Below are 24,804 nucleotides of genomic sequence, written 5' to 3' on the forward strand. Positions count from 1 at the left end.
GACCGGGGTGGGTGAGCCCGGGCGCGCCCCAGGGGTGGGGAGGCACCGGCGGGGGGAGCCGGGGCGCTGCCGGCGGTGTCTCCGCTGCCCGCAGCCTCACCTCTCTCGATGTTGGCGATGGCCCGCCGCAGGTGCTCCTCGGTCACCAGCTCACCGACGACCACCAGCAGGTAAAACTTGCTGTCCAGGAAGCGGTGAGACAGGCTGGGCGACGGGGAGGTCAGGCTGGGGATGCTGCAGGACGGCTCCGAGTCCACTTCTACCAGCACGGTGGCCATCGCGGCTGTCCCGCTCCGCCCCGCGGCTCCGGGGCGCTGAGGGGAGAAGAGCCGCTCGGCAGCGGGTCCGCAGGCGGCAGGGAGTGAGCGAAGGCGGGCGGGGAGGCGGCGGCGCTTTTATACGGAGACGGTGCAGGGCAGGGACCTGGCGAGGAGGAGGAGAAGGAGGAGGAAGGGGGGGAGCCGGCGCATCCCCGCGCTGCCGCCGCGTTTCCAGCATCCACAGCTGATGTCATCTGCGGCAAATCCACCCCGCGGCGGGCCCCGGAAGCAGGAAGGACGCGGGGGGCGAACAACGCCCGAGGGGTGCACTCCGGGCCCGGGTCCCGGCCCCCGCCCGTGGGACACTTCGACCCGCTACGGCCAGCGCGGGTCCCTAGCCCCAGGGGCGCCCCGCGTCCCTTGCTCCCAGTGCCCTTCGGGCGTCACCCTGCCGGGCTGGTCAGCCCCGGGATCGGGCTCTGCTGCCTTGGCTCCCCGAGGCCCTCCTGAAGTCCCAGCCTTGAAGGACGGTGGTGACGAGGTGCAGGTGATGACCTGACAGACCTGGGGAGCTCGTCTGTGAAAGCCAGTGTCGGGGTTCCAGCCACACCCCTTATGCCAACAGAAAAACAAAGCGGTTCCACTGTCCAAGACCAAGGGTCCTGTCTCCTGCATCTCACTGTAGCACTGCAGCAGAATTTGAGTCATAATTCCCCCACAGACACAACTGGGCAACCTAAATATTCTTGCTACCCTTTTTTCATTTTAAAGCAGTTCACTTAATAAGGTACCTTAAATATAACATTTCTGCATATATTGAAGGCCATGGGTATATGAGTTATACCAGAAAAGCACTGGTTTTAGAGAAGCTGCTCAAACCCATACCCTTAAGGTTCCAGAGGTTCAATGGGCTTTGGGTAACTAATTTCGACCAGGCTCAAGCAACTCCAGGGAGAAATGGTATTGAAAAACATCTACAATTACAAAAACAAAGGTTTCATTCCTTTCCGCATATCTGATCCCCAATACTGACTAAGACCAACTTAAGAGGGAAACTCCATCACCTCCCCGAAGTGTTCTATCTTCTCCTAAAATGGGATACAGCAGTCAGATAAATCAGCCTGTCTGAGATGTTTCTCTCACTTTACTGACAGAAGCCAGGCACTGTTTCACACTAAGTCTCTTGTTTATATGGCAAAAGTGATGTGGGAGAAATCTCACTGTGACCTAGGAAAGGATATAAACTTATACAGCCTGGTTTTTAAGATAAGCTCTGAACCATGATTGAGAAGACATTTCCTCTGTGTGAAGCTCCTTCCAGTCCTGATTGCTCAAATTCCCTGCCTGCTGCTCAGAAACACAGTACTTGTCTGGATGAACCAATATCAGACCTGTTTTGTTGGAATATGTACTTTGTTCCTGGGCACACCAGATTCATTGTAATTAACATGCAGGTTGTCACTGCTAAGTTTGTTTTACTTGGCTAGAGGCATCTGCAAAGATTGAGACACCATTGTTGTAGATGCTGGTCCATAATGTTGTCTCTGCCTACAGCACCTACTGTTTTTAATATTAATAGTTCCTATGTGTAAATACAGCATTGAGAGCCTCAGCTAATATGGCATGATGTATTTGCATGTTGCATCCAAAGTAGACTATTTTTCTGAACTGCCATCAGTCTGAAGGTTGTAGAGTGCAGACGAGCATTTTTATAGCCGTGTCAGGTGGCTGAGATGACACAGTGGAAAAGAGCAACAGTGCTCGTTCTTCACTAGAGCTGACACTGCTGATAGAACAAATGCAACTAGGTACGGTTCTTCAGAAGTTGGCAAGGTAGTCATAGGTACAGGGTGCTTCTTTTTGGGTACTCCCACTCATCCGAGCTCAGCTGTGACTTTGGTGTTTCCCTGCTGATCCTGGCAGTTTCCATGTGGTAGTATAGATGCCTATCTAGGAATGATGTCCACTCTTCTGTGGCCATGCCCCGTATGACCCCCACCCTAATAATCTATTCTAATTATGGATAGCCTCAAGAGTTGCCATGCGGTCCGCAACCGGGGAGGCTAGGCTCTTACTTGTCCTGCTGCAGTATGTAGCTTTGGGATATGTCTTTATTTCAGTCACTAACAAGAGCAGGTAGTCCCTGGAGTGCAGAGGGGATTGCCATGAGGACTTGCTGCCCGGTTGCAGAGACTGGAAGTCATCCCTGGACATAAAGGTAAAGCAATTATTTGCCTCACAACCACAGCAGATTATATGCATTACTCTCAGAAATGTACACAAAATGCATTATGTGTGCTTTTTAGCACTTTCTTCTTTTAAGAAAACATGAAGACATACATAATTAGAAAAGTGCCAAAGAAGAAAATACAAGCAGGTAGGTAATACAGATGTACCTGAAATAGCCTGCTGAGGCAGCTAGAATATGTATGATAAAATGTAAACGGTTACAGTCAAACTGTATTGTGATGGTAGGTGTGTCACACATTAAAAACACTGAGGACAAGAGGCTGCCAGTGGAAGAAAATAGCCTTGTGCTGAACTCTTTAGGGGCTGTTGACCTCTGCTTGCATGTATTCACAAGCATATGCCACTTCATCTGAGATGGAGGTCAGGCAAGAAAAGATGCTGTAACCTCCTGGATGTATCTCTGAGGAAGCTGCAGGTTCCCAGCTCCATGGTCAGTGTTCATGCTGAGACTTGCCCTGTCAGTATCTCACTTGGGCAGTTTTATTTGTCATCATCTTTCCCTATCTGGAAACTCATTTAAATTCTGCAATATGGAGCATATCAACAGATCTACTGCTGGATGAAATGTGGAGCTGTGCTGTATAAAGCTGACTCAGTGACATGTGACCCTCAGTGCTGGAAAGTGATACCAGCTTCTAGTGCAGCTCGGACACACTTCAGCACAAGAAACAGCAAAACTCATGCAGAATACAGAATATGTCTTGCTGTTTTAAAGAGACAATGATTGATACCCGCTGTGTCTGGCTTTCTATTTGCTTTGTTTTGGCTTGGTTTTGTTCCTTTAGTATGTTCAATACCAAACTGATGTCCCACAACTGAATATAGTAAAACATTACATGTAGAACTGTATTTTTCTTGCGGATCTGGTTTTTCTTCTAAGTAAACAGGCAGTTTTAAATAAAGTGCTTGAAGTCTAAAACTAGAACATACTTCTTGGTGGTGCATGCCATTTGTTGCCCACTAATATTCAGGTTTCATACAAGTCCTATCTTCAAGTTTCAAATGAGGTTTCAGTGATACGCAAATCCTTAGTCTGGCCCTTTGTCGAAGGTTAAATGTCACCTCTAGCATAAAAGAAAAGCGTATCCATATGCATTACTTCAGACCAATTTAAGATCTTTAATGAAAGTGAAGTGGTTCAGAGGGCTGTTAAATTTTCTGTCTTCACTGAGAGAAGTATCAATATGAGGACTGCACCATGTGTCATGAAGCAGCTTCACAAAACTGGTAGGTTTTCATAAGGAGAGACAGTAAGGCATAACATATTTTAGAGATGAAAATTTGCCAGCCTATGCCAGAGACTACAGAATGGTTGAGGTTGGAAGGGACCTCTGGAGGTCATCTGGTCCAACTTCCCTGCTCAAACAAGGTCACCTATGGCTGGTTGCCCAGAACAGCATCCAGACAGCTTTCAAATATCTCTCTGGGTAACCTATGCCAGTGCTCGATCAGCCTCATAGTGAAGAAGTATTTCCTGATGTGTGATGATGTCAGGAATATGCCACTAATATTACAGCAGATAATACCCATAGAATTTTGTACCTCACCTGATGCCTTCCCAATATGACCTACACTCACTCTCAATACTTCCATAAGTGATCCCACACTCCTCGTTTCCTGCACTCAGCAGCTCCACCAACCTCACGTGGTCCAGCATTTGCCTCCCAGAGTCTCCTCTGCACAATGCTTCTTTAGGACAACTCAGCAGAGCATGGCACAGCAGCACAGGCATGGAGGGACAGTCACACATTGCCCCAACCCCAGCAGAGCAGAAGTGTCATCCTGCAGCCACTGGCCATGACGTGACTAATCAGGAACCCTGCATATCCCTGCAAGAACCTGGACATGTGGTTCATAAAGACAGCTCCCCCTTTTATTTTAGACAGGGGGGGCATTCTTATCCTGAACAGAAGCATCCTCAGTGTAGCACTACGGGAGGAGCTTCTCGTGCAGCAGTGACATGGCAAAGGACAGTGGTACCTGGCACCAGAGAGAGCTGTACCTGAGTGTGTAGCCAGGGACTTGGGGATAGATGGTTTAAGAGAGGAAATACTTACTTCACTTTTAAAGATAGTGAGCTTTACGTTTAACTACATGCTAATTAAATATTACTTGGCCGACATTCATTTCAGGTATTTTAAATTATATTACTTCAATTTTAATATTACTTTTTAAATAGTAAAAGCAGAAAAGTTTTTATTTGCTTGTGGTGAAATAGTAATTTCATTTGGTATTTCAGCTATTTCCCAGTTCTCCCACTTTCCTTATAGAAAAGGAGGAGTTAAATAAAAAATAAATAAATAAAAAAAGAAAAGTGAGGAAAGTAGCACTGTTGCTTTTAAAAATAACATTTTCTCTCACTTTTTCTTGAAGTGAGAGAAGAATAACACAAAGTAACATTTTGCTTTAGTTACCAGTGGAAAAAGTTAAATTATTTTTTTTTATCAAAGTAAATTCTACATTTTTTTGTTCAGTGGGAAAAGAAGTTTAAAGTAAAAATTTGAGGTGAGTGGAAAATAATATAATTTTACTGAGAATTAATTTTTTTTAAAGTATTTTCCTCTTAGCTATTAAAAAAAAAATTCCAAATTAGAAATTAACACATTTGAATAAACTTATTCTGAAATTTGCTATAAAAAAAACCCAAAACATATTTTTTTCAGGAAAATAAAATTATTGCTTCTCTGCTGTTGGAGAGAAAATTGAGCCGTTTTAGTAATTACATCCTGTTTACTAATTAGGATGACACTTAAAATTCAGCGATAAATGATAATAAATACATGGAAAACAATGGTATCCATAGTACTGCAAAGTCGGATGTATAATTAAAACATCATCAGCAATAAAACCAGTGGTAACAGAATGTGAACCAGCATCAGACAGTAGTTTTGAGCTTCCCTTGAGCCATTGCTGGAAAGTATGATTTACAATACAAACATACAGCTCCACAAACAAACAAATTTCAAAATGCAGAAAAGAAGCATTATTTTTAATTATCTTTTCCGAACATTCCATTCAGTTTTACTCAAGATAGCTTGAGCTTCTTTGGGGTTTGTCCTATTTTTTTTGTTATTGTTCTTATTTTTTGTTGTTTTTTTTTTTTTTTGCAGTTGTTGGTCGGTTGTGGTTTGTGTTTGTTTGTTTTTTTCCCCAACTACTGTTTATGTTTGTTCCAACAACATTTTGAATTCCAAATTTAGAAGATCACGGTTTAGTTTTCAAAGCTCAAGGAAGGCAAGATTTATATTAGCCAGATCTGACATGGTTTACTTCAGTCACCCTGCATCCACACTCTTGAGATACCAGCTACTGTACTGTCACTATGTAGTAAAATAACACGTATTTATATATATATAATGTACAGGACAGATGTAAAGTCTCTTTCTCCAGCTGGTAGCTCTGTAACTGCAACTTTTTACATACAGAAGGATGCTGCCATTGCATTCAGTTTTGTGAAAAGACATGAAGAAACATATCCTTTCCAAGCAAACTCATAGAAGTACATTACACAGACAGAATGTAATCCCTGTTTTGGGGTGATACAGAGGCTCTGGATTTTAGCAACACTCAGTCAGAGCTGTTTTTTCACATTTCACTGAGAAAACCCCAGTTCTATAACCCATAATGTGTCAGCTGTCTAATAGGAAATAAGTTTACTAATAAATAAGGGAACAGTGTTTCTTTTGTAATATCTGGACATCCTTACCACAAGCACTGAATGTTTTCTTTGAAGGATTTTCACTGGGTAAGTTCAGTCACAGTATCTTTTGTTATCATTGATAAAAAGCACCCGAACAATTCCTTGTGACCCAGGGTGATAAAATAGTTCAGTGTTATATTCCTGCATTCACACGTTCTATTCTTAACAGCATTAAAATAGTTGTAGATGATTCATTCAATGAAAAGTTTTGTTCATCTCCAGAGGAGTCTCTGGTTACCTCTTCACTTTCCAACATCTCAAAGCTCTACGCTCAGCTTTCCAGTCTGACCACAACATTTTGCTTGGGTTCAGTTGTATCTCAGTCTCATTTGATAGTAACAAACTCAGTGGGGGGTATAAAGCAGCTGTCCATAGCCACTTTTATGGGAAAACAAAAAATAACACTATGGTAGAAGGATCAGTAAAACTCCTAACTTCCAGAAGAAAACAGCTGAAACCAGCTTATAGTGCAAAGTACTGAGAAAAGTTATGTACAGAAAAAGAGTCATGAATGAAAATAAAAGATTGGGAAACAAAGTACAAAGGACATTGGTGAAGTTATAATGAGATGGACAGAGAGCTATTTTCTCCCTCAGAAATATTCTCTCAAGTTTAGATTTTTGTTTTATGCTCCGATCATGATCAGGGTTGATAAGCATTTTTGCCATTGTCTTTTCAGAAGGTTGAATTAAGTGACTAGTGTGCTGGTCTTGGTCTGAAGGACATTTCCAACAGGTAAATCCCAGGTTCTGCTAGCGTCCTGCAGAGAAGAGGACTGTAAAATATTTTTAAGAGGAAAAGTTTCTGACCAAGAATCATATGAAATAAAGAAAGAAACATGTTTATTTTGGCTGAGAAAGGTGCCCCAGGTACTGTGCAACTTTCTCTGGTAATAACTATTAGTGCCTGCCCTCAAGCTGTGGGCACTGGGGGAAAAGTAGAGTAAGAGCAAAGGGGTGACTAGTAAGAAGGCTATACCATTGTCAAGTGAATTTTGAAAGCAATTAAATAAATGAAGGATGGGCAGCTGTAGGAGGAGATTTGGACGTGTATAGTAGGAATCTGAACAAATATTAAACCTGGTCATGTGTCTTCCCATGCACTCTCCACAGGAGAATCAGTGTCCCAGATGAAGGATGGGAATTCATCATTTGTGGAAAAAAATGGGGAGAAGGTGGATTCTGGCAGGATTCTTCTTCAGCCTCCACCTTGCAAAATCCAAGGGACTACAAAAAAGGTAAGTCAAGATGGGCACTGGCCAAAAGAGTCACTTCATCCCCTCAGACAAGCAGAATGATTTTGCAGCAGTGGTCGGCTGCATTCCCCGTGGAGCAGAGCAGCAGCCATGCAGTCAGCACCTCCGCCATGTCCTGACCCCTGGGACTCCTGTAACAGCTCTCATTCACTCCTCTGGGCACTTAGGAGACCAATACTGACTGCACTCACCTACCGCCTCCAGGGTTTTAAGACTGAGCAAATGAGTCCTTATGATTTAAATCCAATTCCAGTCTTTATCAAATGTGTGGGCTGTGCAGTGAAGGAACAGATTACTACACCGAGTATTTAAATCTATTGGTGACAGACTAGATTTTCTGAGTTGCCTTCTACAGGTCCTGAGAGGGCACCTACAGACCACATGCAAATCCCTACTGTAACCAACAGGACTGTCCAAAGCATAGTCACAGCATCATATTGCAAGCTTGCTATACAGTGTGCTTTTCAAGTAGTGCCAACATGCTCTGGCTCCAAGTCTGAAAGACAATGGGATGCTCTCATGAGTAAGCATTTTCCAGACTCCGTGCACTGTGATCTCTCTGAACTCCACTTATTTTGGGGGCAAATTTCTCAATATAGCTTGCAGATCCCTCCCTCTCCTTGTTTCTGCATCATGCCACTGATGGGTTGGACTATCCGTCCAGTATTGCACCACTGACCAGTGTATAAGGACTTATCTGGGCCAACTAACCTATCTCCAATTTTTTACTGCCTTGCTGTCTGACTGGTGGTGGCCACTAGGATATTCATTCCATGAGAATTTTTTTCCAGTGGCTTCTAGACAATTTTCCATTTAAAAGCTTTTTTTAGAGTTTTGTTTTGCTTTCTGAGCATAAGCAGGAAAACATACACTAGAATCTAATAAACACTGAAAGCCAAGCTTGGTTATTTTGGGCTGATGCATCTACAGTGATATTTTGCACAGAGAATTTAATTAACAGTTCTTTTGATGATAAATAAACCAGAATAAAATCCAGCTCATATTCCAAGAGCTGCATTTGTTCTCTACTGCTAATGGCAGTAAGAAATAATAAAATTTTATTTTAGTGAGGATAGTAGGGTAGGATAATAGGCCTTTGTAATTCTGAAAGAATGAGAGAAGCCCACCTGCCAAGGGAATGAATGTATTTAACTTTTTTTGCATGAATGCATTGATATTAAATAATGTTTGGCGTTCATTAGCCACCTGTTTTATCATTTATAAACTACATATTTGCTTGGTTTGGGGTAAGTGTTTGAAATACATGGGAGACAAGGTAGATGTAAGAAGGATGAATAATTTTTCAAATTACAGGCCATGTTTACTTTTGTTCTCTTCTGCTTGTGTTTTTGTTTGTTTGGTTGTTTTTTTGGTTTTTGTGGGGTTTTTTGTTGTTGTTGTTGGTTTGGTTGGTTTTTTTTTGTTTGGGTTATTTGTTTTTGGTTTGGTTTGTTTTGTTTTTTACCTTGACTATCTATGCTTTTGGTGTGTTTTGTTCAAAAAGCAAGAAGATGTTGTCCCTATGCAAATGAGTGAGGGTGAGATTTCATAATATGAGGGGATGATCATTCTCCCTTACGTTCCCTTTTGCTGTCTCCTAGCCTGAGCGGTCTCCTCGTCAACTCTCCAGATACATTTTAAACATACTGTGATAATATTAACAGAGGGATTTTATTGTATCAGCATATCTATCGTTCACAAAGAATTTAAGATCCAGGCACACTGAAGAAAAGTCTACTGTAAACTATTTTTTTCCCTTGTCAAAATAGAGTGAAAAGTTTACTGTGTTGTAGTAATAATATATCCAGTACAATATAGTAGTATAGCTCTCTCTGTTTTTGTGTTACAATGTCTCTGGCTTAGTATAACCTCATTATGCAGAACGCCCAGTTTACTGAAATTCTGGAAGGTGATAACAATAATTAAGCAGTAAGACATGACAAGTAGTATTTTATTATGCAGTCCCAGAATGCTTAGGTGAGTTGTTAGGCACATGGCCAAGTGCTTTGAACCACTTGGAAGAGTTATTTCTATACATTTCATAGGTTGTTGTAGGGAATGATGTGATTTGCCTGCAGCTATGCAGTTATCCCATCCTAACCACCGTGATAAGAGTTCATCTGCTTTGAAACTAGACTGATATTGACTTAAGTAATAATGATCAGTGGTGAATACTGCTGCTGGTTTAATGGCTGATAGGGACAAACACATGGCCCAAGACATAGCAATAGGCCATTTGTCCCCAAGCAGAGCCCTGAAATGCAGATGTGGGTGATATTATAAGCTGAGACTGACTACAGGTATTTCAGATTTGGAGGAAGCACCAGAAAAAGGCAGCATCCTTGGGTAAGTGTAAGCTATGTCTAAGGAATAAGATGTGCATGGGCCACGTGATTTAAATGCGTGCTCAACATTCCATAGAGGCTGTCACAATGTGTAGGCTTCTAGTCTTCTTTCTTTGAAATACTTAAGATTTTTTGCATTTAATTGGGTTAACCTCTCCTAAAAGGTCACATTTCCAGAAAATGGAATATCCTCAATATTGACACCTCATCCTCTGATATGTAGCTTAATCAATTATTGCCTTGATTTTCAGATTTGGTTGTGCACCTTTCCAAGCATTAGCTCACACTGGATCTAATCTGGGGCATAATGAAGTCAGTGAAAAATTATCACTTGTTTTAATGGGGTAAGAATTGAAGCCCAGTTGTTTTACAGCTTCAGTATGCTACCAGATGAAAATTTGTAGCATTTCTCTAGTCCACGCCACAGTAACTGCAACTCTTGTCTTCACTGGAGCCCTAATAACCTAACAGTCTATGCTTGTGTATTACTACTGATGCTGCATACATGTGGATTGGATAACGATCACATCGGGATTTCCCAACAACACCCATTACAAGTTAAGCCCTGAAATTGCACTGTGAATATCAGGAAAACTCATGCTAAGAAAGACACAAAACCAAATGGTTTCTATTTTGGGGAGAAAATCTCTGTCATCTCCCTGTATCGTTAGACAAGGACGAAATGTTGTTCAGAGCAGCAGCGTAACTGGGGAGGTCAGAGCAGCACTCTGCGGGAGCAACCCTTTTACCCTTTTCCTCCCCTCCTTACAGCGGGGACTGAGGATGCTGAGCCTTTCCATTCAGGACACTAGTTTAGATGCCTAAAAATTAACTGTGGTAACTAAAGATTATAAGGTTAACATTTTATATTGTATATGGAAAGTGACTGAGTTACTAATTTTGACTGAAAGCTAAAGTATTATACTTTCCAGTCATCAGGCAATAGCAAGTCACTGGTTCTTAGAAGATACTGGATATCCACCATTATTGTGTCAAGGAAGCCCAGCTGAAGAGAATGAAAGCTTTTTCACTTGTTCAGTGGACTTACTGTTGAGCTTCTTCTAAACTTAACTGTCTAAATAAAAAGGTAGCTGGAGATGAATCTCCTGATTCTGCTTCTTGAAATATTCATTGACAACCAGGATGCCCTGAGGGAAAAAGCATTGATGTATACTCTATGTGAAAGAGAGCTCATTTACTTTGCCTTTTTCCTCCTGCCCTCATGTCATATTGGTAGACACTGACCCATAACCTCATCCCATAGTATTGGTTTTGCTTTGTTCTCACCGAATGTCACCTGGTTCTCCAGCAACACACACAGCTCACAGCCATTTTGCAATGCAGGTCATTCTATAAAAGGTTTGCTTTCTATCAAATAAGTGTCACTGGTATCAAAATTGAAATATAATGAAATAATGGAAGGTACCTCAAATGTGCAAACAATACCTGAATAATTCATTGCTGCATTAATATCTCTTCAGTACAAATGATTTCCCTCAGACATACCAGCACTGTAGTTTAGTTCTTCCTGCTTTCAAGGTGGGGTCTGCACCACCACTTTGTCATCACTTTGGTGCATGGGACAACTAGAGTATCAATAAAGGTTACTTAAATATTGTTTGCAGTTGGGATGGTCAGGGACTTGAACTCAACTCTGCAAGAGCTCCTCTGGCCTTCACAGCCTCGACTATATGGAAAGGTGAGAAAGACAAACCTTATAGCTGAGGTCTCTGATAGAGTGAATGTGTACTGAGCAGTATGTAAATTATGCTGGATTTCTAAAAATCATTGTCTCAGAGCATGAAAAACAAAGTTAGCCCAATCCCAGAAAATAAGTAGATTGTGCCATGTGTTTTTACTTTCTCAGTAAAAAAGCTTGACAGGACTTTACTAAGCTTTCAGCTAACTCCAGTTCTGTACAATGAACCAGTGACTCACAGTACAAAATCATTAATAATGCCTTATTTGGATGTTTGTGAGTACTGTCCAATAAAGTGTTTGAAGGAAAATTGGTTTTCTGTTCTTAAGTCTAGGGCCTATAAGCAGTTTTGCCTTGAGTGTTGCCTCTGGAACATCATTTTGTACTGCTTTTTCTACACTTCAGAATGCAAATTCAGTAAATGCATTAACACAAAATTCTATGCATTGGTTACAAATAAGCAATTGCAGATTAGGTTTATTTTCTTAAAAAATATTTCTAACTAAAACTGGAGTGGAGTCGTTTTATAAATTAGCAGTGTTCATGCTTAAGCAAATAGCTGCAACCCAGCTTCTTCTCCTGCCTATGATGTTACCCTTTCAGAGAACCCATCATGTTGTTTTCCCATTTTTATGCTAAGTGCTAAATGAGAGTAGTAATCATCCTTACCCAGGAGGCCTGACTGGGTCCAGTATTGACGTTATTCCCTTTGTGAGTCTGTGACTGATGGTGAATATGGTAGATTCCTTAAAACAATGTATTGATCAACCTGGTGATAGGAACAGAGCAGGATATAAAAGAAGAGCAAAGCCTCTAGACAAACTGTCTAATTCCTGTAAGAGCTTCCAAACAACTCTTGCAAATTAGTCACTTTTTACATAGCAAAGTTTTGTCTTGGCAGTTTCCTGCTCCTTAGCCCACAGTTCACCACCTATTTCCTGAACTTCACAGGAGGTCGAGCCAAGCCCTTTGGATCAGCTGCTCACCAAGTCATCTTTGAACAAATTCCCAAGAGTTTGTGGGAAGGTCTTTCATCCTCATTGCATCATTTTTCTTCATTATTTCTTTCCTGAGATTCCTGCTGGCGACTTCTAACATAGTTGCATATTCCAAGGTCTCAATATAACATTAATAAATTTCAGACTATAAGTACGAATTTTAACTTGTATCTAGTTTCAGGCCAATAGAAGTGTATTCAGTCACAGTCACAAACACCCAAGCAGTGCAAATGTATTTTCTGATAATATTTCACTTGCTTTATGTAAGTATTTGGATTGCAGGCACAGCATCCCCAGCTGTCTCCAGCTCCGGGACCTCAGTGCCAGATGTGACCATCAATGCTGATCAGCCTGCTGACTCATGGGTCTGTGCACACACTCCTTAACAAAGGCAGAAGCCAGCAGCTTTGGGGGGTGATGGCTCTTGACTGAAACCTCAGCTTGTCGCCTGCTCCTGTGCTCTGAGCCTCATGCATAGGATGAGGAAAACAGTGAGCATCTGCAAAAGCAACTATGTGTGTCAGCACCCATGGACATGTGTGTGCTGAGAGGATTTACTGTGATTTCATGTTAGTGTAAAAAGGACCAAGTTTGCTGAAAATATTGCTATAAACTGATACAAGTCAGGCCTTTGTCAAACTCTAGGAGCATGAGAGCAGAGATTTTGAAAGATGAGCTCCTGAAGAGAGAGATCCGTATTTGTATGTAAAGTATACTCTAACTTTTAAGTGGAGTTTCCCCACTGGCTTCCTATACCAAAGGAATCTTACTGTAGACACCTAAAAAAAATATTCTGGCTGTACAGATGCCAATACATATTTCAGTTAGAGAGCATAAAAGCAGAAAAGATCATGTATTTAATGTATCCCACTGCCAACACAGTTGTCCCCTTGCATTATATTCTCTAATCTTTTTTTTGCTTTGGAGTTTTGTAAATCTGTTATTCAGGTTTAAGTTAACACAGACTAAGTAACTCATTAATAATTGGTATGTCATGGATCCACAGGACAATGTATAGTAAATTAAGAGTCTCTCATGAATTAGTTTCCCACAGCATTCTCCTGGAGAAACTAGCAGCTCATGACTTGGATAGGTGTGCTCTTTGCTAGGTAAAGAATTGGCTGAATGGCCCAAAGAGTTGTGGTGAATGGAGTCAAATGCAGTTGGTGGCCAGTTCATGAGCAGTGTTTCTCAGGGCTCAGTATTGGGCCCACTTCTGTTTAATCTCTATATCAATGATCTGGATGAGGTGTTTGAGTGCACCCTCAGTAAGTTTGCAGATAACACCAAGTTGGGTGGGAGTGTTGATCTGCTGGAGAGTAGGAAGACTTTACAGAGGGATCTGGACTGGCTGGATCATAGGGCTGAGGCCAATTGTATAAAGTTCAACAAGGCCAAGTGCCGGGTCCTGTACTTGGGTCACAACAACCCCAGGCAGCGCTACAGGTTTGGGGAAGAGTGGCTGGAAAGCTCCCTGGCAGAGAGGGATCTGGGGATGCTGATTGACAGCTGGCTGAACACGAGCCAGCAATGTGCCCAGGTCGCCAAAAAGGCCAATAGCATCCTGGCTTGTATCAGGAGTAGTGTAGCCAGCAGGAATAGAGAAGAAATTGTCCCCCTTTACTCGGCAATTTTTAGGCTGGTCCTCAAATCCTGTGTTCAGTTTCGGGCCTCTCACAATAAGAAAGACACTGAGGTGCTAGAGAGAGTTCAGAGAAGGGCAACAAAGCTGGTGAGGGGTCTGGAGCACAAGTCTGATGAGGAACGGCTGAGGGAACTGGGGCTGTTCAGCCTGAAGAAAAGGAGGCTGAGGGGAGACCTTATCGCTGTCCGCAACTCCCTGAAAGGAGGTTGTAGCACGGAGGGTGTTGGTCTCTTCTCCTGAGTAACAAGTGATAGGATGAGAGAAAATGGCCTCCAGTTGTGCCAGGGGAGGTTTTGTTTCAATATTAGGAAAAATTTCTTCACAGAAAGCATTGTCAGGTGTTGGAACAGGCTGCCCAGGGAAGTGGTGGAGTCACCATCCATGGAGGTGTTTAAAAGATGTACAGATGATGCTCTTAGGGACATGGTATACTGATGGATTTGGCTGTGTTAGGTTTATGGTTGGATGTGATGATCTCAAGGCTCTTCTCTAACCTAAATGAATCTACGCTTCTAAAGTAACTCCCAAGTGTAGTGTAGAGAAATACAAATTCCCACTCACTGCACAAGTCAATGCAACTGAAGCATGGAGTAACTTTTGAACCTTCCTGAGTCCCAACTCTTTCTCACTCACATATTCAACCCAAGCATCAGAGCATCTTTGCAGTTGTCCTTCGTTTGCTATACACCCTCCCTGATGTTTAAAACTTAACATAATAAAATATGAAAGTACTTAGCTGCTGACTGAAGCTCTGGTCTTTTAATATACTGTCTGCATGCTTAACTGTCTGTGTTGTCAGTGAAGCTCAAGGGGGAAAACTGAATGTGCAGTATGGGCAGTCAGTGACAAACCTCTGCCTCGCCATGGTGGTGAAGGAAGCATCAGTGAATATCAAGGAAAGAGGTTGGGGGTTTGTGTACCTGCAGTGTTTTGGGACTCTGACTCAACTGCCTTCGAGATGTTAATACAAACTTCACACTTCAACTGTACTGTCAGCAGAGATAATTAATAGTATACATGGTTCTTGCTGGCAGCAATGTTTGTCCTGAGCTTTATTGCATATTTTGATGTGGTTTATAAATCTGAATTGCATGATATATTTTGTTCTTTTAGTAAAACCATGCTAAATAGCAAAATCCAGAGGAAATACCACTGAAAAGTGAATGTGTGGAATGAGAATGTTAAAAGTAAACTCCTTTTTTTTTCACTGCTTCTAGACTTATATGTACTTTGCTTTTACGGATTTCTATATCTAAACATACATAAAAACTATAAAAAACATGTAGACTTTTTGGCATGTTCAGTCTTCAGATAATACACTATGAAAGCTGGAAAGGCTTTTGAAATTTCTAACTTAAAAGCAGGCCACACATAAGAAAAATATTTTTTCCAAACATGAAGTTAAATAAAGTTTAAATGTAATAAAATATGGTCTCTATCTTTAGAGCCCAAATTGCTGATATTTTAGTTCATTATTACATCTATATACAGGGCTTGGTAGCCATAAGCATTATACTGATGTTTTATGTAGAAGGTTTATTGACTTGCTTTCTCACAAACTCATTAAAGTGTTTTGTTTTGTTTTGTTTTGTTTCAGAAGAAACAGATCTGAAAATGAACTAACTATTTGCTTTACATTTTCCTTCTGGTGATCAGTTCCTTGGATGTCTACTATTCTACTTGTAGAGCAGCATACAGGACAGCAGTTTTCAGCTCAGGGAAGTAAAGGAGCCAACAGTTTGACTGCAGATGCATCATTATACTCGGCAGAACATTAGATAAATATCTTGCCTGATGACACTGAGCATATTTATCACATTAGGAAGAAGTTCTGTCCTTTAACCTCCAATCATGAGATTTTTTAAAAGACAATGAGGGTTTTTTTTTTTCCTAATTCGATCTTTGAAACTCATAGGTCTTGTTTCCAAGCTTTTCTCAAAAAAAAGTTACAAGCTAGAAACTATTGCTAAATTAAAGCAGAGAGTCTCCTATTCACAGTATTCCAGGAGTAGGCACTTTCCTTTGCAAGATGCTAAATATTCCAAGAGGAGTGATTTCCTTTATTTTGATCCTGCTGTGGTGAGACCAGCTTTCCCTCACTGTTTTCTGCAGCACTGCCACCTGACTACACCTACTGAGTCTAGCCAAGTGTTATACATACAGTCACAGGCTTACCACAGATTACAGCCAAACAGGGTACAATAATCATATTTTATTGCCTTTCTCTGTAACGGGGGTGATAATTTACCTGTCACTTCCTACCCTGCCACTGATACTCATAGTATGTCCAAGAATTTAATTGTATTTGCAAGAACTTAAGTGTATTTGCAGCACCATCCTCTCTTCTCAAACCTGGTTGCAACCTGCCTGTAAGTCCAGAAGTCACAGGGAGAAGGGAAGCTGACAGACAGACAGGCAGCACGATCATGCCAGTCTCACGCCCTTTGGAACCCAGGTGGAAATACAGCTCAAATTCCATGAGTCCCTGCAATTCACTGTAGCACAGAAGGGCATTTGCAACATGCAATGGTAATTTTGGCTGCTTGGCAGAGCTGCAGACCAGTTTAGGTGGCACCTAACAAGGGCTTGCTCTTGCACGTGCCTTGCTCAGGTGGATTACGGCAGAGGGACTAATTGGGGACAGAAGATGCCATTTGATTTCTCACCTGTGATTATACAGTCTGTTGGCTTGCTTGCATTGTACTTGATGTAGCATTTATTAAAATAATTACCTGGAAACCAAACACAAACAAACAAACCAATCACAACATAACTGCAATCAGTAATTGTGCTGCAGTAGAAACAGTTAAGTGCTACAGACAGAGAGTTGTGAGCCCATACAGAGGCTGGTGGAGTACAGAATTAACCTGTCATTTAAGTCAATCCTGTGAAATAAAAAATTCAAGCAGACCTGACATTCTGCTTTGGGAAATCAGAAACCTGCAAAACTTATGTGTAATGACTAATAATGAGAGCGTGTGTATGTATATTTACATGTCATATAAACGCTCCATCTTAGGGAAAACACTTAGCAGAAATCTCCTGCCAGACTTTATTCACGCAAGTTGCTGACTACAGTGAAAGGGTGAGTGGCACAGGGCATTGTCTCTATAGTAACACCGTCACCAGAGGCTCGCGAATGGTGTTTCCAAGAGCCGAGCTGCACAAGATAAGTGGAGCTATCACAGCTCTCCTCTCCCCAGCTTTGGCCCTGCCCTGAATAGCTACACTGACTCTTGCTTTTCTGGCAGCTTAGAAGAAACGCAGCCTCTGACTATACTGCTGCCAGCCCAGCGTGGCTTCTGCTTCTTTCTATCAAAATGTTCAGCATGGTGTGTAACACTGGAGAGCCTGGACAAACACAGCAAACACCTTGCTTTAAGTTTTAATTCGCTATTATACGCCCAGAGGAAATTGTCATCCATGAAGTCTTCCATAAGGCATAAAAGGGGAGTGGAGTGGAAAAAGAGAATACAAGTGTAGGTTTTTCTTCTCCTAGTGGTATAATGATCCCAAAAGCTAGTCTGAAACCAGAGCTCTGCAGGTGGCCACAGAAGACAACCACAGCCTGTACCACCAGGCTTTGAAGAAATTTCCACTTCAATTGCTGAGAAGAGAGTTGCCCTGCAAGGTGCCACACCATCAGCAGCTGCAGCCAAATATGATCCTTCTCTGGAAGTTTCAGGCTTTTAGCTCTAGGACTCCATCCAACTGGAGGCTCAGCAGTGATGATAAAGCAGAGGTTACAATCAGCTAAGCTAGATGGAGAGTCATCTTTGATACAGGCAAGGAAGGTTGCTTGTCTCAAACAGCAGCACTTAAGATTTCCTTTGTATTGTTTGCTTTTTTCACATGTTATCTGGACCAGAGAAATGTGGGACCTTGAGCCTTCTCATGTGCAACTTGCTATGGAAACAGGTTAGTGTTGCATTCCAGCATCAGTTAAGTACAAAACAAGGGCTATCTATTACAACGTTCTCATTCTTTGCCTCCTAAAAATATTGTCACCTCTTTCTGTTTTCAGCCCTCAGTCTTTGTTAATCCTAGCTGCTATCGGAAGGCAATGCTGGAGGATGGCTGAGCTCCCTCATGCAGCACAGGGAGCTATGCCAGAACAGATTGCAAGGAGAGTGATGCAGCACAACTCGGCTCCCTCCTTCTCTCCTCAAGATAGAAACTGTGCTTTGGAAAAAAACAAGCTTCCCCACTAGGCATGCTCAGAAGCCACCCACTGTCTGCTAATTATTGCCAGCATCCATTTATGGCCTGAAAGGTGAAACAAGAAGTCAAGCTTCAGTCTTTTTCTGAGGTACAATAGAGTGAATCACTATTTTTGTAGTCTTGAAAAAATATAAATACTTCATGAACTACAGATTACCATTGTCTCCCAGCCCCTTTTCCTGCACTATGTTTATCATTCAGGGACCAACCTAAAATCCATCACATACCCTCCCCTGTGAAATAAGCTGTTAAGGTAAATGCATTTAGGTGAATCCCAGGTTATAATAAAATTCCCAATATACTATACTTCGTATGAAAAAATACTTTGCCATCACTTGTATTTTTTCTCCTGTAAGAGCCAATTTCTTCAGCCCTTTCTCTTGGATTTTTAAAATGTCATAATTTTTCAGTGCTGTTAGTTTAATTCACCATTGGTAAAAAAAACCCTGAGAAGTGCTACAACAGTGGTAAATCTTATCGCCTCCACCAGAGTGACGAGGGGATTTGAGACTGGACAAGCAACCCCCAGGTTATTCCTGAACACAGCAGAGTGTCAAGCTGACAAAATAGAGGTAAAGGTAACTTTAAGGGTAAGGTCACAAGTAAGTGTGAGGACAGAAATAGCACATTCAGAGCGATGCAGAAATTTTAGAAGCCAACTAATTAGCTGAACTGTTGAGGAAAGACTTAAAATGACCAAATTAAAACAAACTTGATTTTTTTTTTCCCTTCCATTTTTTTAAATTTAATTGCGATTTTCTAAAGCAGAACTTAGCCAAAAGGCATTTTTGAGAAGACTTATTCAAGGAACTTGTAACTCCATTGTAGTCACTAGCAGACAGGAATATTGTCTGTTCATTTCAACACATGAGAAAAATCAAAGCAGTCTTGACATTAGGGTCAGCATATTAGGAGGCTCATCTGGTAATTCAAACTACATGGGTTTTGACAAAGAATATTCCCTGAAACTGATAGTAAAGTTTATTCATTGTTTGCTCTATAGCTAGAACAATTCTCATGTAAATTGGTCGCTAAAACCAGTTTACTTTCTAGTTTTCAACAGTCCCCAGTTGTGTTAGAAATGCCAGCCCAACGCAGTATTATGCATCTTCACAGCTCACATATGCTTTTAGGAGAATACCTTTATTTAGATTATTTCAACTGGCACAGAAAGAATAATTTTAACATCTCCTTGATGAAGAACAGTCTGTTCCAATGCACAAAACATCATTGCATTTGGACTGCCTCACGCAGAACAGCCCCACCACAGGACATGATCCTCGCTCCATACCTGAGGAGGCACCACACAGCTTTGACATTTCATGGCTTCAGATGTTACTAATAAGCAATAAATAATATTCCATCTGAAGCCATGCATTACATATAACCCTCCAACAGGCTGGACAGTCTCAGTTCTATTCACCCTCAGAATAAATATATTAAGTACACAAATCCCCAAGCCCCCTTACTTAGGAATATTTGGGGCCAAATATTTCTCTTCGGTAATGCTCCTGTAGCCTCTTGAATTTGATGGATAACCAAGGGTCAAATTCTGTGAAAACAAATGGGAGAATGAAAAGAGACATCAAATAAGAGCCATGCAGCCGCTTTCTTTTTTGTCATTGTCATGGACATTTTCACCCCCCAAAAAAAGAATTAAAATAGTATCTTTAGCTCTGATCTCTCACCTGGATTGTTTCAGTTACTGGGCCTAATCAAAGCACAGTGACCACTTTGATGAATCAACTTCTGGCTAAGAATCAGCTTTAGTCAAATAACAGCTTTGAGTTTCTGAACAAGTTCGTGCAGACTGGGGTAAGTACAACTACAGATGAGGACCGGAGCTATCCCCAGGTCCATTAGCGAAAATAAGAACAATCTTGTGGTGATCAGTGGAGTTATTTTGCTCCAGATGAAAATGGTTTGGCAGGGACACTGCAAAAGGATGTTAACTGAAATGTTTTTTAATGAGATGAATTATGAGAATGGTTTCTGTATTGTTTTAAATGCATGTTTGTTCACTTTTGTTTTCCAGTATGATACCTGATGTATAGCTTTATAACCGGTTGCCCAAGCACAGTATTTGGTAATCAGGACACATGATATCCAGAATAGTGATTCAGTAGCTTGTCTCTCACTGCTGTCACCTGAAACTGAAAAATACAGTAGAAATATAAATATAGAATAAATATTCCATTACTTCTTTTGCCAAGACTGCATTTAACAAACTAGAGGCATATGGCATTTTGCCTTCACTTAAACCCATTATATTAATCATTCCCTCTTTTCCACTGAAACAAAACAAAACAAAAAACACAATGGAACATACTGGTGATGGCTGAGCTAAAACGTGTTTTAAGGCTGCCTACATCCTTGATATGTGTGTACAACAGCATTTAATGTTTGAAAAAAATGAAGTGACATGAAGTTTACTTTGTATAAATACAGGCTTTTAAGACAAAACAATGGTATAAGATTGCATAGGATGTTTTTTGACAGCTCTCCTTTAATTTGCAACCTGGGTGGTGCTGGAGCTGTTGGATGGATGTAATCAGTATAACTCTGAAAATTACTATCCAGATCATTTCAATCTTGTCCTCAATCAGTTTAATGATATCCCAGGAGGCTGATAATGTGATTTCTTATGGCTGTGGCATGTCACTCCTTGCAATTTTGATTTTCATACCCTGCAGTCATGAGCTTATGGTCTAAGGTCCTGGAATGGAACACGTCCATACTTCTGCCATTATAGATGGGTTTTTTTCCTTTTCTTTTAAGACAGATTCACGGCCTTTGCATTGTCATTTTGGATTTTTGCATGTCGTCTAGCACTTTCTTGCATACATATACTAGAATTTGTGTAGGTGGTGCTTGCTAATTCACGAAACAAATAGTTCACAGATGTGGTGAAGGCTCACTATTTGTTCATTTTGAATGAAAACTTTGAACCACAATGAGACCTTATTATTTGTCCTTTTTCTTTATTTCTTTAATCATTATTTTACTGACTTTGCTTTATTTCACTCAAAAATAGCCCATTAACACAAAGTCTTCAGTGGTGTGATCCATTATTCAGTACCAATGTAGTGAATATTTTCACACGATTTGGCAAAACCCAGATATCTTCATTTCACTGGGGTTCACTTTCCTGTCTCAGCTGGCAATACTGGTAACGCAATAACAAGGAAAAGTTAAATGCATACAGAGATCTTCGTGTAAACAAGAGATATCCTTTGGCTGTCAAAATGAAAAATTACATTGTGTTTTATTGATGAATGGTGTGTACCTTTCATATTTAATGTATGTGGGATAAAAAATAAAGGGTTTTTTTAATGCTATAACTGCCAAAATGAAAAAGAAAATACAAAGGAGCAGTGCTTTCTTTTAAAGCACAGACATATATGCTTCATATCACAGTGGTGACACACTGCTTCACAGCAGCTACAGCGTCTGTGTCATGCTTCTGGATTAAAGTAATACAAAATAAATGAAATGTTTGGATTCCAGAATACTGGACACACCTTCTATTTCTTAAATTATGTACAAAAATCTTGCATTTCAGCAGATGCAGGAGAAGGATCGTGGGCATTTGGATGTGCAGTAACAAAACACCAGGAGCAGAATTACAAAGCAGTCTTTCTTCTGTCAGAAAAAACATTGCCACCATCTTATTGTCCAGATCCAATCACATCAGTGTGGGACTGGGCACTGCTTTCAGAAGACATCGTGCTGGTCTATATTAATTTATTAATCCAATCCCTTGAGCACATGTTATTTAATTGCACACACAGACAATGTTTACTAGTGATCAGGGCAGAAAAGTCATGAAAGAATCATGACGGGGGCGGATTTGATCCGAACATTTACACTGCTTGTCAAATTCTTATTCGTGAAATAAGAAATGGTACAGACTTTCCACCTTGTGATGCTGTTCTGAGACTACACTGACCTGCTAGAAGTGGTTCAGTAAATTTTAGGATATGGGACAGAAAAAAACCCTCTGCCAGGATTTTTAAAAGGGGATCTCAAGGCCTATGACGTCACTTGGAGATTTCTGAAGAGCTGACTGATCCCTGCTCTTTAGAATTTAAGGCCTTCAGACATTAATGGCTCTTTGAGCCATCAGGTGAAATAACATGCGTTTAGCTGTCTGCTGTGTTAAAATGTCATGTATTTTGGAAATGACCCTTGTCTACTCAGTGCCATCTCATTCCAGGCATGTCCCCTGAAAAAAAACCAACAACAAACTCAACAACTGGAAGGTTGCCCTGCAGCAAAGGCCTTTGATGATCACCCACAGCAGGCAGGACCGATGAGCCTGGTATGGGTAAAGAAACTCATTCTGATGTGCTACCCACAGCCAGCTCTCGCTGAGAAGCTCCAAGTGTCTCTACATAGGCACAGAGATCTCATCAGAGGTACCTCTGCGTATACATGGCATCACACGTGTACAAAACCTGGGCCCAAGGCCCTAGGATTGATTAGGATGGCCCTTCTGTTCTTTAGGTCAAGCAATGTTTTAGGAGTATGCAACCAGCAATTAATACCTGACAGGTGGTAAATAAATGAGCACACTGAGCTGCCAGATTCTCGTTGACATCAAAGCCAGTGGACTTACTCTGGACTCATACCATTAGAAGTGAGATCAGCATCCTGCCTGCTGCACGTGAAGCTACAGTAAATACAGAATGGAATAGCATATGAAAATGAAACATATGCCAGACTTTTATATGCAGTTAGATTAACTTCAAAGTGGCTTCTGTAGCACAGAAACCATCTCATTTACAAAAAAAAAAAAAAAAAAATCAGAAGCAAGTTCATTTTCCTGCATATGTATACGCTAGTTGCAGTGTGGTTCTAAAGATAAGAAAAATAGCAGTCCTATATGCACACTTTTTTCATCCTGCACATTGATGTTCTTTATAAGACACATTTTATTTCACAGCCTTCCAATATACCACTTTTTCCGTATCATCTGAGTGGCTGTGCCTGAAGTCAGGCGTGTCCTTTGTTCTACAGGATGCGGGGGGAAGGGTATGCAAAATATGCTCTGTGTTGCCACACACACATGCACACAAGCCCTGCTCCTGTCTGGGAGCATGAGAGACCCCAGTGGCCACACAGACCCCTGCCTGTTCCCCTTGCATCCATCCCGCAGCTGCACCCAGGCTGGACAACAGCCTTTCTTTCCTGCACCACGATCTCTGTGGAAGCTTCACCAATGGCAACAACAGAGAACTGGGAATGAGTATCAAGTGATGCCTGATGCACAGTATATCGTGGGCTCCCTGGGTGTGCACGTGGGGGGACAGTGGGAATTTGGAAGTCTGAGTAACACCTCCCAGCAGTGCCTTCCTGCATTTTTTTGGGACCCGAGGCTGGACCTTGTCCAGCTCCCAGTCTAGTGTGCATGTGTAGGGGGGGTGATACCCACCCAAATATCCTGGGAAAGCTCAGGTGCAGCAGAGAATCCATCCCCCAAAACACTGCAAAGGGGTTGGGAATAAAAATTCCCAGTGAAGTTCACCCTGTTTTCGTAGTCACACTGAAGTAATGAATTGCTTAATTCCCCAGTTTTCAAGAAAGTCTGCCAGAACAAAGAAAATACAGTTTCTTAATGTAGGAAACAAGAGCATTGTGCTATATAAAGCAAAGACACACTCACACAGATGTCACAAGCCCTTGTTGACTCCACCTGGCTAAAACTATATGTTCTCATTGGAAAATATTTGGTTGGATTATTTAGTTTTCCTTCATCGATACAAAGGAATACTTTATCATTATTATCATCATTCATTTGTGCTACATCATTACCCTTTATGCCAAATCTAGGGTGAACAGTTCAGTACTGGATGCTGAAGAAATTTGAAAAGAAACAATGGTAACTACTGCAGGCAGATGAAAATATTGTTCTCTGGCTCAGTCACGGCTCTTACTATAATAGCATGAATTCAAGGCCAGTGTTTTCCCACCAACAATTGCCAGAAACACATAGATGCACGAGGAGGAGGATGACAAAGCAGAGATAATCTGAGTATGTGTTTACATAGGTTATCTGTGCCCACAGTTTAATGTACCACATGCCCGCTTGTTACCTGCATATTGAAGATAGCACTGGGTTTCACAAAGGAGAGAATTTGTCCGACATATTTGACTGAAATGGCTGTTTCCTGTACAATGGTTTGCTAATGGTCCTCTTTCCGCCCCATCATGATGGCTGCATTTCAGCTATACTAAAAATATACACCACACACTTGCACTGTGGTTCTTGAAATATGCATAACATATATGCTATGTAGAGAGACTAATATGTATGTCTATACGTGTGTGCTATCTCTGCACACATACATAAATGCACATGCACACAAACACTTTTCTCTATAAACATGCCCCTTCACAGTAGGGTTGTTTAGGATTAACAGTCTTTTAAA

General features: G+C 41.3%; 1 protein-coding gene and 1 long non-coding RNA gene across 2 annotated transcripts in view; one reads left to right on the top strand and one right to left on the bottom strand.

Annotated features, from left to right (window-relative positions):
* The window catches only part of MAP1B (microtubule associated protein 1B), a 70,246-nt gene extending 69,841 nt beyond the window's left edge, over nt 1–405 (bottom strand). Inside the window, exon 1 of the mRNA XM_065861328.2 lies at nt 101–405. Within this exon, the coding sequence (XP_065717400.1) occupies nt 101–278 (178 nt within the window). The 5' untranslated portion in view covers nt 279–405. The remainder of the gene's footprint in view (nt 1–100) is intronic.
* A 58-nt stretch (nt 406–463) lies between these two features.
* LOC136115305 (uncharacterized) lies at nt 464–21,866 on the top strand. The gene is made up of 4 exons (XR_010653190.2): nt 464–2,478; nt 7,323–7,447; nt 18,021–18,070; nt 18,177–21,866. It is a non-coding gene; the product is annotated as an uncharacterized lncRNA (long non-coding RNA).
* The last annotated feature ends 2,938 nt before the right edge of the window (nt 21,867–24,804 follow it).

Source organism: Patagioenas fasciata, chromosome Z (genome assembly GCF_037038585.1).
Source record: "Patagioenas fasciata isolate bPatFas1 chromosome Z, bPatFas1.hap1, whole genome shotgun sequence".
In the NCBI taxonomy this organism is placed as follows: Eukaryota; Metazoa; Chordata; class Aves; order Columbiformes; family Columbidae; genus Patagioenas; species Patagioenas fasciata.